We start from the raw sequence: 12945 nt of genomic DNA on the forward strand, positions 1-12945 counted from the left end.
CATTTCAATGAAGGGAATCTATCAACATGAAGAGAGCATTGTTGTGTTTGAAAAACATGTATCACATAGAACCAGTGGAATCGATTGTATCGATAATTATCAAATTAGGAGAGATTCTTAGGTACGTCCATGTGATTAGAGATATAGAACGGACAAAAATATCTTATCACAGACAATAGAGACCTCCCAAAAAAGGATTAAGTTATTGTATTTATGAAAGATAACTGTTATTGACACTTTAAAAATCTCATTCTACACTCTTTACAAGTGTATTTTTCTTTCTAAATATAGAAAGTTTGGAGTGCAAAATGAGAATTTTGAAGTGCCAATAATAATTTCCTTATGAAAATAAAAACATATAACATCATTGTGATGAGATATTTTCAGTATGTTGGGACATCAGTACATAGGTCATATATCATTATACAAAAAGAAGGAAGATTTTTTTTTCAAATATTTTTTCGCTTGTATAATTATATATGACATATGCGTCCGTGTTTCCTTTTGAGTGAATCTAACAATAATAGTTGAGAAAAAGAGGAAGTATAATAGTGTATGGAAGAGTGGGGTGGTTGCATGCTATGCTTGCGTCATTAATATACTATTTGTCTTTAACAGAAATATTGCATACATTTTGCTGGATCTATGAATAATACAGATTTGTGCTTATTAGATTATACACAGCATGTTAATTTAATAAATAAAACACACATGAAAATATTTTATTTTATTTTTGATAATTTCATAACAAAAATTAGAATAATGCATCAAGCGGCAAGCCCACGTGCAGCTAATTTCTTTTTTCCTTGGTTAATCGCCATCATCATCGCCTATCCAATATTCTAATTATTTGATAACCAAATAAATAAAATAATGCAGCAATACAATAATTCGAGATTGATTTTTTTTTTTTTTTCACAAACGATAAATTTTCAAACTCACGTCGCGGTAAGGGCAACACTCATCCCCATCCTTCTAGCAGTCACGTGGATTTTGTTAGAAAATAAAAATAAAAAATAAATGTGTGGGTCCCATTTCTGGAGAGAGAGTTTGCATATACAATGCAAGTCCACATTCATTCATTCATTCATTCAGCTTCAAGAAACGTTCATTACCAGATCGAATCCGCCATGTCCGTTGAATCTCGCCGGAAAAACTGTCGTTCTCCGGCCTCGTAGCTCGGAACTCGAAACCCAATTGGTCAATCTTCGCCGGAGTTGTTTATTTGAGATAAAAAAAGCTGAGGAATTTAGCTCCAGAAGCAAAGCAACGAGCTTTGTGGGATCACAGAAGCAGTCATGAATAGCAGCGTTGACACTATCAACGCCGCCGCCACCGCCATCGTCTCCGCCGAAGCTCGAGCCCAACCTACGACCGTCTCTGTAACTCTCTCTCTCTCTCTACTGCCTACATATCTTTATGCATGTTTGTTTTTCTCTTCTCTCAATTTGTTCTGATTTTTGGGTCCTTGTTATACTGATAATACTCTGTTTGGTTGCTGAGAAACTGTGGGAATCAAAATCACACAGATATGGGCTGTTGGATCTTGCGTTCTTGAATTTACTTTCCATCCAAAAAAGTGGAAAGTATGAATCTTTGAGTGTTTTTCTAGTGCAAATAATCGTTGAAATTCTTAAATTTGATTGAACTCATATAATTTAATGATGGATTAGTATAAAGGTGTAAAATTTTATTTTAATTTTAGTTTAATGGAGTCTTTATTGTGTTTGTATTGCTATATGGCGACTTCGTTTTATTTCAATTGCTAGTATTTTGGTAGGTATGTTTTGATGTAGTTCCAGATTTTGCTAGATAGCACCTAGCAGAAGCTCACAACCGAGCATAGTGGCGTTTTAGGATTCATAGAATTTCACACCCACCTCACTTAGTAGGATAAGGCTTTGTTGTTGTTGTTGTTGTATCTGGTGAACATTTCATAGTTTAGAAAGTTTGGAGTTTCGGCGAAGAAATCCAGCCGGGAAGGAGACCTATTTGCCATCCTAACAACTTTTCCTTCTTGTCGCCATTGCTACGGAGGATGTCGCCTGGTGGCTTTTATAGAAGCGGCTTTCAGAGTGCCATACACCAGAATAGCTTTAAACCCTTAATTGTAAATTTCAATTTCAGTTGCCCACTTTGATTCTGTTGCTTCGTGATGTAGAATTGTGTATAAGTAATTACATAAGACACTTTTATTCATTTCGAAGATTGTACGTGAAGTTCTTTTACAAGTCAGTATCTTAGAGATGTTCGTTTGTGGGTTGAGAGTGAATTCAAATCTTTGTGGTGTTAAATTGAGTAGGTTCTTCTGGTTTCTTTCGTGCATTTTTTTGGTGTTAATTTTGAAACTGAGTCATTGACAATCTTTTACCATTTGACTGCAGAAAAGAAGATGGGGAAGCTGCTGGAGCCTATATTGGTGCTTCGGGTCACATAAAAATAACAAGCGAATTGGTCATGCTGTCCTCGTTCCCGAGCCTGTAGTGCCAGGAGCTGCAGTTTCTACCATTGGTAACCAAACAACCTCCACCACAATTGTATTACCATTCATTGCCCCTCCATCTTCTCCTGCATCTTTCCTCCCATCCGATCCACCATCCGCTACCCAATCACCTGCTGGATATCTGTCCCTCACTTCCCTTTCTGCCAATGCCTACTCTTCGAGTGAACCTGCATCCATGTTTTCCATAGGCCCTTATGCATATGAGACACAGTTAGTGTCACCACCTGTATTCTCTACATTCAACACTGAACCATCTACTGCTCCATTCACTCCCCCTCCTGAATCCGTTCAGCTGACTACACCTTCATCCCCTGAAGTTCCATTTGCTCAACTTCTGTCGTCTTCACTGGACCGACAACGTAGAAATAGTAGTAACACCCAGAAGTTTCCACTGTCCCAATACGAATACCAGCCTTACCAACAATATCCAGGAAGTCCCGGCGGTCATCTCATATCACCTGGATCAGCAATATCAAATTCTGGAACATCTTCTCCTTTTCCGGACAGACACCCTATGCTTGAGTTTCGCATGGGGGAAGCTCCGAAGCTCTATGGTTTTGAGCATTTTACCACTCGTAAGTGGGGTTCAAGGCTAGGTTCTGGATCATTGACACCAGATGGTGCGGGGTTAGGTTCCAGGCTAGGTTCTGGAACATTAACACCAGATGGCTATGAGCTAGGTTCAAGGCTAGGTTCTGGATGTTTGACCCCCAATGGTGTGGGAGTTGGTTCCAGGTTGGGTTCTGGATGTTTGACGCCTGATGGTACGGGGCCAGCCTCTAGAGACGGTTTCCTTATGGAGAACCAGATTTCTGAGGTGGCATCCCTGGCCAACTCAGAGAGTGGATGTCACAATGGTGGAACTGTATTTGATCACAGGGTGTCATTTGAATTGACTGGTGAAGATGTTGCATGCTGTCTTGCAAATAAAGCATTAAGAACTGCAACGGAATCTTCAAATGATAGAGGAGCAGAATACGCAATTGAAAAAGAGGCGTTGTCAACAGACTCCAACAATCACCATGAGTTTGATGTTGAGGAAAGTTTGAGTAGAATTCCTGAAAATACTTCAGGAGAAGGGGAAGATCAAGGTTACCAGAAGCAAAGATCCATCACACTTGGTTCGACAAAGGAGTTTAATTTTGATAACACAAAAGCTGAAGTTCCGAGTAAGTCCAACATTGGCTCGGAATGGTGGGCTAACAAAAATGTTGCTGCTAAGGAATCTAAGCCTTGTAATGACTGGACTTTCTTTCCGATTCTACAACCAGGAGTTGGATGACATAGCAGTGGTTCAACATGGCTTTTTCGGATGTGTATAGCTTTGGTAAACCAGGGATCACATTGTTGACGACGAATGGATTGCAGAGGTGAGAGTTTCTTACGACCGAAAACAGATAACTGACAGGGGAATAGATTGTAGAATTGTTAGTGTGAGTGCTCAAAGAGCATTCTTTAGAACATTTTTTGTACTTTGATGTTAATACAGAGGATATAATTCACTTATGTAGATGTTGTGTTGTGGACTATTTTTTGTTCATGTGTAATAAAAAGGTCGAATTACGCCATTTTGAGTATTCGTGCTTGAAGATGCGTAACAGTCCATCCGGAAAGGGGTCCGAAAGTTCATACTTTACGAGCCTTACTGGAAATCTAATGCATTTGATCTTCGAAAGTCAATTTCTTTGCCCTAACCAGTTGTGAATCCGACAACGGAAATCGGTTTCAGAGCCGGAACCAGGTTCAAACTCGGAATGAAAGGAAAGGGATGGAGAGCATGAAGTGCCTTGAATATGTAGGGCATGAGCTTCACTGGTCTAACATTGTAGGGGTAGTGGATTGGGTGCAACCATTCAAGTTGGTGGCAACAAACCTTTGTTATGGTGGATTAAAAGGATAAGCATTTAATTAAAAATGTCTTATAGGTAATGGCCAAAGCTCAAGTCTTTGTCCTACCCACTTGCCCAAACAGGGCAGAAATGCAAACTAGGAACAGGCTGTGACCAACAAACCAGGAGACATGATTAAAACAACAAAAAGCAAGGATTAGGGCAACATGTCATGTTGGAAAAGTTTATGGCTCCAACTCCAAACCTCATCGCCATCAGGTGGATAGAGGTGCATATTGTAGTGTGGCTAATTGCACACCAATAGGTTTTTGTAGTGCTTAATTGACATAAAGGGTTCATTTGAGACTGTTTCTGTAGGAAACGCTTTTTTAGTTTTTAGTTACGTGTTTTTTCAAAACTTGTTTAACCCATATACGCTTTTAAGTTTGTTTGTCAAATGTAGTGAAAATCGCTTTTGATTGTTAGATAGCATTTTTAGCCGTTTCCAAAGAAATATCAGACATGCCTTGAACTGATTATGGATTCTAAAGACGTTTTTTGGTGCTTTATAGAGTTCATTATCGATCATTTTAACTAAAATTTTCGTCATGCTTTTAAAAGAAGTGCTTTTGTTAAAAATATTTATGGGCAGAAATTACTCTATAGTCTATACTAAAATAAGTACGACGGGTGGCAAGTTGATATCCCATTCTTCTTCTCTCGAATTCTCTCTCTCAGACATTTAAACCGCTGCCACCATTCTTCTTGCTCAAAAACCACGAACCACAACACCGTTATCCTTTACGCCAACATTTGAGCTTTTCATGCAGGAGTCCCGTTCGAATTTGAAGAAAACTTTCTACCCTAAAAGTTGAGTTTCCTGTTGACTTACTCCGACTTTTTCGACAAATTTCTGGTTAAATTTAGGCACGACTTGGTTCGAGATCACCATCAATCGATTGATATTGAACTCAAGTATATCCTATGTTTACTAAAAACAATTTTCAGCAAATCTTCCCTTGACAATTTGTTTATTTTGGTAATCTCCCGTAATCCGTCTCTACAAAAAAATTATTATTATTATTTTTTTAAGTACCGGCTATAAGTTAGCAAAACCAACACATGAAGAAAAAGTAAATAAAAAAATAAAAATAAAACTACTCATGAGGACAACTCATTCCAGGAACGTCATTTTTGACTTTCTTTGCCACGTAGTGGGCTCAAAAATAGACTATAAATTGTTCAATGCATTGCATGTGAAGATGATGTTAATAATTTATTTATTTATTTTGGTAATATGACGTTAGTAGTTTAATAAAACGTGTCACATGATTTGATTATTTTGTAATTGTATCTTAATATATCATTCGATTTGATTTTCTTCTTTGTTTGTTTCTCTCTCTTGGCTTACAATATTATAATTGAGTTTGATGTTTTCATAGTAGACAAAACCAAAACATGTTACATGTATTGCGCTTAGTTAACAGTTTTGTTGTTGATTCATCTGAGTATCGTACATGTTCAAACGTATTTATCATGAATCTAATTTTGTCGCTAATGTGTTTGCTAAAGAAAGAGTCTCGTTCTACAACTTTATTAATTCGAGCCTTACTTGGTCGTTGTCGCCTCCAAACATGTATAAAAATGATGTAAAAAAAAAATGATGCAACAGATCTCTCCCCTTTAATTTTTTTTTTATAAAATGAATTTAATAATCTAATAAAATGTGTCACATGATTTGGGTAATTTTTAATGGCATCTTAATCTTTCATTCGATTTGGTTTTTCTTCTTTGTTTGTTTCTCTCTCTTGGCTTACAAGTTACAACAGTGATAGTTTGATGCTTTCGTAGTAGACAAAACCAAAACATGTTACATGCATTGATCTTAGCTAATAATTTTTTCGTTGATTCATCTGAATGTTGTACATGTTCTAACATGTTCATTATGAATCTATTTTTGTCACCAATGCTTAGCTAAAGAAAGAGTCTCATTTTACAAGTTTGTTAATCGAGCTTCACCTGGTTCGTGCCGTCTATGAAAAATAATGAATTATAGTTTACATAATTGACATTTGATACTTTCTAGTAAGTCTTTGTAAATTATTGAGCTTTAATGCAGCCGTTTTTTTTTTTTTTTTTTTCCTCTTGATGAATCTTTGTAAATGGATTGACTTGGATAGGATACTTCCGAAAGAAATGGATAGCAACTTCAAAGGTAGAATATTAATTACTCATGAAGGAAAGTTTTCCAGTCTAATCCCACAACAATAGTAGTAGGATTAGAAGGGATAACTTTGATCATCACTACTCAGAGCTCATTTGGATATACTTTCAAAATGATTAAAAATGTTTTTGGTGAAAATGTTCTTAGAACCAATTATTAGTAAAAATGCAAGCAAATCCTGGAAAAGCACTAAAAGTGCTTTATGGAAAAAACACATAATTAGTAATTCTTGCATAAAGTACTTCAAGTGTTTTTGGAACCCAAAAATATTTTCTGTAAATGCACTTTCAATCATTTTAAAAGCATATCCAAATGAACCCTCAATCTTTTACCTTCAATTCGGACAAAATTTAGAAGTTGTCCTCCATTTCTAATGAACGCAGCCTTAGAGTCCACGTGAAGATCTTTAGCTTCTCGTGATACAAGCGAAATTCTACTTTACACTAATCTAAACTGCGAAGATTTGAATTTGGGTGCATGGGAGGGAGCACATTCGCTCTTAAGTTGGAAAAATGGTCATAGCTTATTCTCAAAGTGGTTCTTGGCTCAATTGCGTTTGCAGTCTTTTGGATATTGGCATTGTTTCCGGCTGTCCCTTTCTTGCCAATCGGGAGGACCGTAGAGTCCCTCCTCGGGGCAATGTTTATGGCTGTTTTCCGAGTCTCAACTCCCGATCAAGCATAGTTGCTATTGATCTCCCAATCATTGGTCTTCTGTTCGGGACAATGGTTGTATCTATCTCGAAAGAGCGGATATGTTCAAGTATTTGGGCAGGTTGCTCATGTGGAAAACTCAAGGAGCAAGGGACTTGCTCTGTCGAATCTGTTTGATTTCTGCCGTTTCGAGCGCTCTCTTCACCAATGACACCTCTTGTGCGGTTTTAACCGGGTTTTATTTTGAAAGTTGCAAGACAACACAACCTCCCGCCTCATCCTATCCTACTCGCCCTTGCCTCGAGTGCAAACATTGGGTTTGCAGCAACCCCGATTGGCAATCCTCAAAACCTTGTTACAGCTATTCGGAGTAAGATTTCTTTCGGGACATTTGTGATTGGAATTCTCCCTGCAATGCTTGTGGTAGTGTGTGTGAATGCTTTGATTCTTCTATGTATATTCTGGAGGTTGTGGTCTATCCAGCTCCGGAACCTGTTCCAGAGGGGATGTAAGTTCTCATCGGTTTTCACCAGACACATTGTGCACAGAAATAGGATTTTGCACTAGGATCACAGATATAACAAATAGAATTACAATAAACAAATCAAACAATTAAAGGGAAATAAACTTATCTTCCAAAGTGGAGGAAGAAGAAGCCATGACTGCTAGGGTTTCAAGGAGGAACTTCTACAATCTAGCAGCCAAGAGTGCACAGAAATAGGGTTTTGCACTAGAATAGGATGATTGCTGTGAGTGCAAGGACCTCCTAATATATAGATGCTCGTCCCCTTAATGTGGCCTATTAATTGATTAGAAGGGATATTCCAAATCAATTAGGATTTCATTATAGTCCGAAATGGTAACGAATTCTTTGTCAACTAATTAAGGTTTTCATGATTAATTTCACTATATAAGGACTCCTAAACCTAACCAAATAAGGCTCCATAATTTTCTCAACTATTAACTCGGATTGACCAAGTTACTTGTATGTCAAGAAATAGTGAGCACATGTTCTTTGACACTCACAACTTACAAGACAAACAGATGCATTTCCTACGTAGTCGTTGGAAGGGAAGGAACATCTGACCACAAGACTACAAATGTTCATAAATTTCTCTCTTGTTTTTGGTCAGGTGTCATATCCACTCTTGATTTTCTTCTGCGTAATGTTAATAACCGTCGAAGGATTTAACAAGACCGGCATTCCAAGCGATCTTTGGAACTTCATGGCGCTGAATGCGCAAATTGATCGTGCTACCGGGATAGTTCTTGCGGTCACCATACTTGTGCTATCAAATTTGGCTTCAAATGCACCAACCGGTATGTATGTTGATATTATTTCTCTTTGCAATCTACAAGAACCTAAATATTGTGAAACTTTCAGCAGTCACTTAACATGCATCTTTTTTTTTTCTTTTGTGTTGAGGATAGTTTTGTCGCTTGGAGGGTGGGTGGCAGCGTCGGCGGCCGTAATCTCTGCCGCTGAGGAGAAGAAGGCGTGGCTCCTATTAGCAATTGGGTGAGTACCGTTGCCCGGAACCCTCTTGCTTTTGGGATAAGCAGCCAACTTGATAGTGTATGATGGTTTTTGTAGTGCTGAACTAAAGAAAATACTAAACCAACAATTTTTTGTATATAATGATTTTAGCTTAAGAAGAATGAGAAGGCTATTTTGTCATGTCTTGGCGGCTATCATAACTTGGAACTTAGAAGCCATTGCAAGTATGATTCAAGTAACATTGATGAATGAGTTGTGAAAGTTTTCAAATTATATCCACCTCTCACTCCGAATGCAGTTTTTAGTGTGACCGTCATACTGCTATGTAATGTTATTAATTTATTAGTATCATCTACTTATCAATCCACTTTTCTTTACAATTCTTATAAAATCATGTCATCTGCTTATATTATAACACATAAATTAATATCATGATAATATAACCATTAGTCCGACTTCGCCCCATCATAAAGCAAAGCCAAATCATGACATAAGAAAGGGATTGTGACAACATGATACGTGCGATCCATGGCCCCACAAATTTTAGCCTGAGTGGCTTGGTACATCTCCCCTTGTGTGCAGGTTGGCCATCTTTCATCTCCACGTCAAACTCTTGCCTCATGTTTGGCAAATAAATTGGTACAAAATACAAGATGGTGTGAAATGAGCGTGAATGCCGACGTAAAGTAAGTCCATGAAAAATTGAAGAATGGAAGTCGAAATCGTAGAATTAAATAGTGGAAGTTTAGTTTTTACTATTTTGGTGTGTAAGTTTTCTTCATACATTTAAAGAGGTTTTGGATCAAAATCCTATATATAGAGGTATTCTTGTATCATACCACTACAACACACATGATCAAAAGCAGAAAGTGATAACACAAATCTCCTCCCCTCTCTTCTACATTCATTGTCTGATACAGTTAAGAAAATAAAAGATGTGATACACTGCTCCCATTACACTTCGATTTCTAGCAAAAGTTCTCTCTTTTTTTTTTTTTTTTTGCCTATTTATAATATAAGATAGATATCCACAATTTTCCTCCAATAATAATCAATTCTGAGAAACTAATTTAGTATTATTTTCCACAATAATATTACATTAATTCCTTAATTCACGTACCATGTTTCTGGTGAACAGACTCTGACAAATGCTCCGGATCTCTCCTCCTCAAAATGTGACTAAAATGCTGTGTGAAAACAAAAACAAAACATCCTATTCATCCAATGATTATCACGAATTACGAAAACAAAGAGACCCCTCCCCTCATGTATCTCGTGAACCAATTAATTCACCTAGGATCAAACTTTCACAATCACAATTTCAAGCTTGAGAGATTTGAAGTATTTGTATATCGTACGGAGACTTGACTCAAAAATAGTGAATGTCATCTTGACATGAAGTGCCCGATAAGAAGAGAAATGTTTTCTTGTAACCGGTGCATAGTCTGAGTGACGTTATTCTTCTAGTAAATGCTAGCCACGTATTTTAAAAGTGAACCCTATGTTAAATAAAAACTCATCTAGGACGTCTTATTTGCACGGAGAAATATTAAGTACATGGCCTCACAAACTTAGCTAGCTATCGTCGGCTCCATCCACCAACGCACAATGCTCTCCGTCTTCGGCGAGGCAGCTGAAGCTTTTGCGGGAATATTTGGCACACAATCTCTTCAACGAAGCAGTCGCTGCAAAATTAAACTCTCTCTCTCCTCCTCCTTCTTCCTCAGCCTCTTCTGTGTTTCTTGTAAACAGTGCTGCTGTTGTCGTCGTTTCGTGAATTGATGGTACTGATTCCATCATCCATATGCAGAGGATTAAAATGCCACGGAGAATTTGTTGTTGGTGGCGGTGGTGTTGTTGTGGGGTCTGTGGCATGTTCTGTAAACTGGTCCATGGTTTGAGGATTTACTGGGAGGATGGAGTGGGGAGAGAGAGCTTCATGGTGTGGGAAGTGATAGAGAGAAAGAGAGCCACATGCAAGCATGCCATACGTATAAGTACCCTAACCAATCCCATGAAACTCGAGGAGACCACCACGAACATCCAGTCGTTGACGGCGTGGACGGTGGAGGACGGATTCAGATCCTTTTCGGACCAGTGTCTCTGAAGCCTCAGGATCAATTGATCCTAGCCGTTCAACCTACCAATCAATAGCATTGTTCAATTCATTTTATTCTGATTGCACATATTAAGAACTGCTAATATTTGGTTCCAACAAAATGATGGTATGATATGATTACAAACCCAAGCTCATTTCATTCTGCTGCCATTATGCCATACCCAAACAATGACTTCAATGAGTACATACCAACAAAATAAAAAAGTGATACAAAACAAAATTACCACTCAATAAAATCCGATAACATTGTGTATTTTAAGCTCATGTACAGTCGATATGGTGACAATTAGATTGGCCAAATTGTCCTTACTTTTTGCTTTCGAGTTTTTTAATTTGAAGACCTTTCAGATTTAAATCCAAAATGCTCTCTTTGAATTTTTCATATTTTTAACGTTCTAATAAAGCTACTATCATCTCATCCAAAAATCAAACAATATGTATTTCACTAAGTATAATTGGTTTTTTATTTTTTGACAAAAGATAGGATAATTTACATCAAACTACGGGGCATGGGATTCAAACACGGAACCTCAAGTGTAAGGGGGCAAACACTCTTAAGCTCTTAACCAACTGAGTTACATGACACTTGTAGTCTAATTGATCTTATTACTTGTAAGTTGTAACCTGCTAATTACAGAGAGAGAAATTCGAATATGGAACCTCGAGTATGACGATGTATACTCTTAATCAACTGAGTTACAAAACGTGGATATCATTTCTTGTAAGTTGTAATCTGATAATTTGAATAGAGATGGCATAAGTAGCTTTATGATGAATAAAAAAGGGAAAGATACGGCACTACTTTATAATTAAAAGTTGGGTATCAATCAAGTTGTCTGTTCTTTGTTTTTTAGGCACATACAATCAAGTTGTCCCTAGACTGAATTTACCTTTTCCATAACATTGATAAAACATAAAATATTTTAGGATTTTATAGTGACAATCACATACCGTGACGTAGTAATATTAATTTATCTGTTATACTATTTATAGATTTATTATATAATATTTATTAAATAAATGCATATATTATAGTATAAGTGAAATAAATTAATAGTATAACGTGATGGTATTCATCACACTTAAAAAATTTTGATAGCCACACAATTTTTTTATTAATACAGTTATTACAAATACGAAATGATTTCTTTGAGCAATTAAAATGCCTTTTAGTGGACACTCATCATATATATTTTTGGTATGATAGCAAGAATAAAAAGAAATCTACCGATATTATGTTGCATTTGTTTAAAAAAAAAAACAGAAAATATTTTGGTGCTAATCATTATTGTAGGTGTAAAATAAATCATGCTAACATGAGCTTATAATTAGACAATCGAACCTAATTTTCATTTTTAATGTAGAATAACACTAATAATAAAAACTCACATTTCTGCAGGCGCCTTGTAATTTTGTAATCTAAAGTAAAAAACAATGAATTATTAATTAAGGCGCATGTAGAAGATCTTTCTCTCATTCTTTTTGTCGTTGTTGTTAAAATTACACATTATGTATTAAAAAATTGTAAGACGTGTGCAAAAATGCTAATAAGGAATGAAAGGCACCAAATAATCTTTCTTTTTTTTTATTATATTTTTTTTAATAAATATTTTTCATTATTTTCTTTTACTCTTGATATTTTTACTCTAATTTACATTAAAAAGAAAGAGATTTCGAAATGAAAAAAAAAATGCCTTATTCGTCAACACAATCCACTACTTGATATATCTTTCATCTTGTTGGAGTAGAAGGAGTAAAATGGTGGGAGCAATTAAATTAAACGAATGTGGTAAAGTATGTAATATAGAAATTAACTTAGCTACTCAACATATGAGGACGAGTTATTTTTTAAAATACTTCGTGATTGATTACAAAATTTAAAATTATGATTAAAATCGTTTATATTATAAATCACTCAATAAAAATTATACCGACTAAAAAACTAATAAAATATCGTTTAGTTATTGAATTACTAGCATATGGGCACACACAAAATGTGTGAGAAATTTTTTTATATTTTTGTTTTTAAAATAGAAGGAGAGAGGAAAAGACTGATAAAGAATGTGAGAGTGAGAGTTTTTTTTTTATTTTTTTATTTTTAAATTAGAAATATGTTAGG

General features: G+C 36.2%; 1 protein-coding gene and 1 pseudogene across 1 annotated transcript; both read left to right on the top strand.

Moving 5' to 3' along the window:
* Positions 1–1104: 1104 nt before the first annotated feature.
* On the top strand, positions 1105–4071 carry LOC137720587 (uncharacterized). Its single transcript, XM_068459678.1, has 2 exons — positions 1105–1382; positions 2385–4071. Exons 1-2 carry the CDS (start codon positions 1299–1301, stop codon positions 3783–3785), a joined length of 1485 nt encoding a protein of 494 aa, XP_068315779.1. The 5' UTR covers positions 1105–1298; the 3' UTR covers positions 3786–4071.
* LOC137721096 (silicon efflux transporter LSI2-like) lies at positions 3803–7776 on the top strand (annotated as a pseudogene).
* The last annotated feature ends 5169 nt before the right edge of the window (positions 7777–12945 follow it).

The sequence above is a fragment of the Pyrus communis genome, chromosome 16, assembly GCF_963583255.1.
Source record: "Pyrus communis chromosome 16, drPyrComm1.1, whole genome shotgun sequence".
Taxonomy (NCBI): Eukaryota; Viridiplantae; Streptophyta; class Magnoliopsida; order Rosales; family Rosaceae; genus Pyrus; species Pyrus communis.

Excerpts from the sequence above, each read along its gene's own strand:
- LOC137720587 (XM_068459678.1), top strand. The coding sequence starts at position 1,299 with ATGAATAGCAGCGTTGACACTATCAACGCCGCCGCCACCGCCATCGTC. Across the intron at positions 1,383-2,384 it reads CCCAACCTACGACCGTCTCT|AAAAGAAGATGGGGAAGCTG; the intron begins GTAACTCTCTCT and ends ATTTGACTGCAG.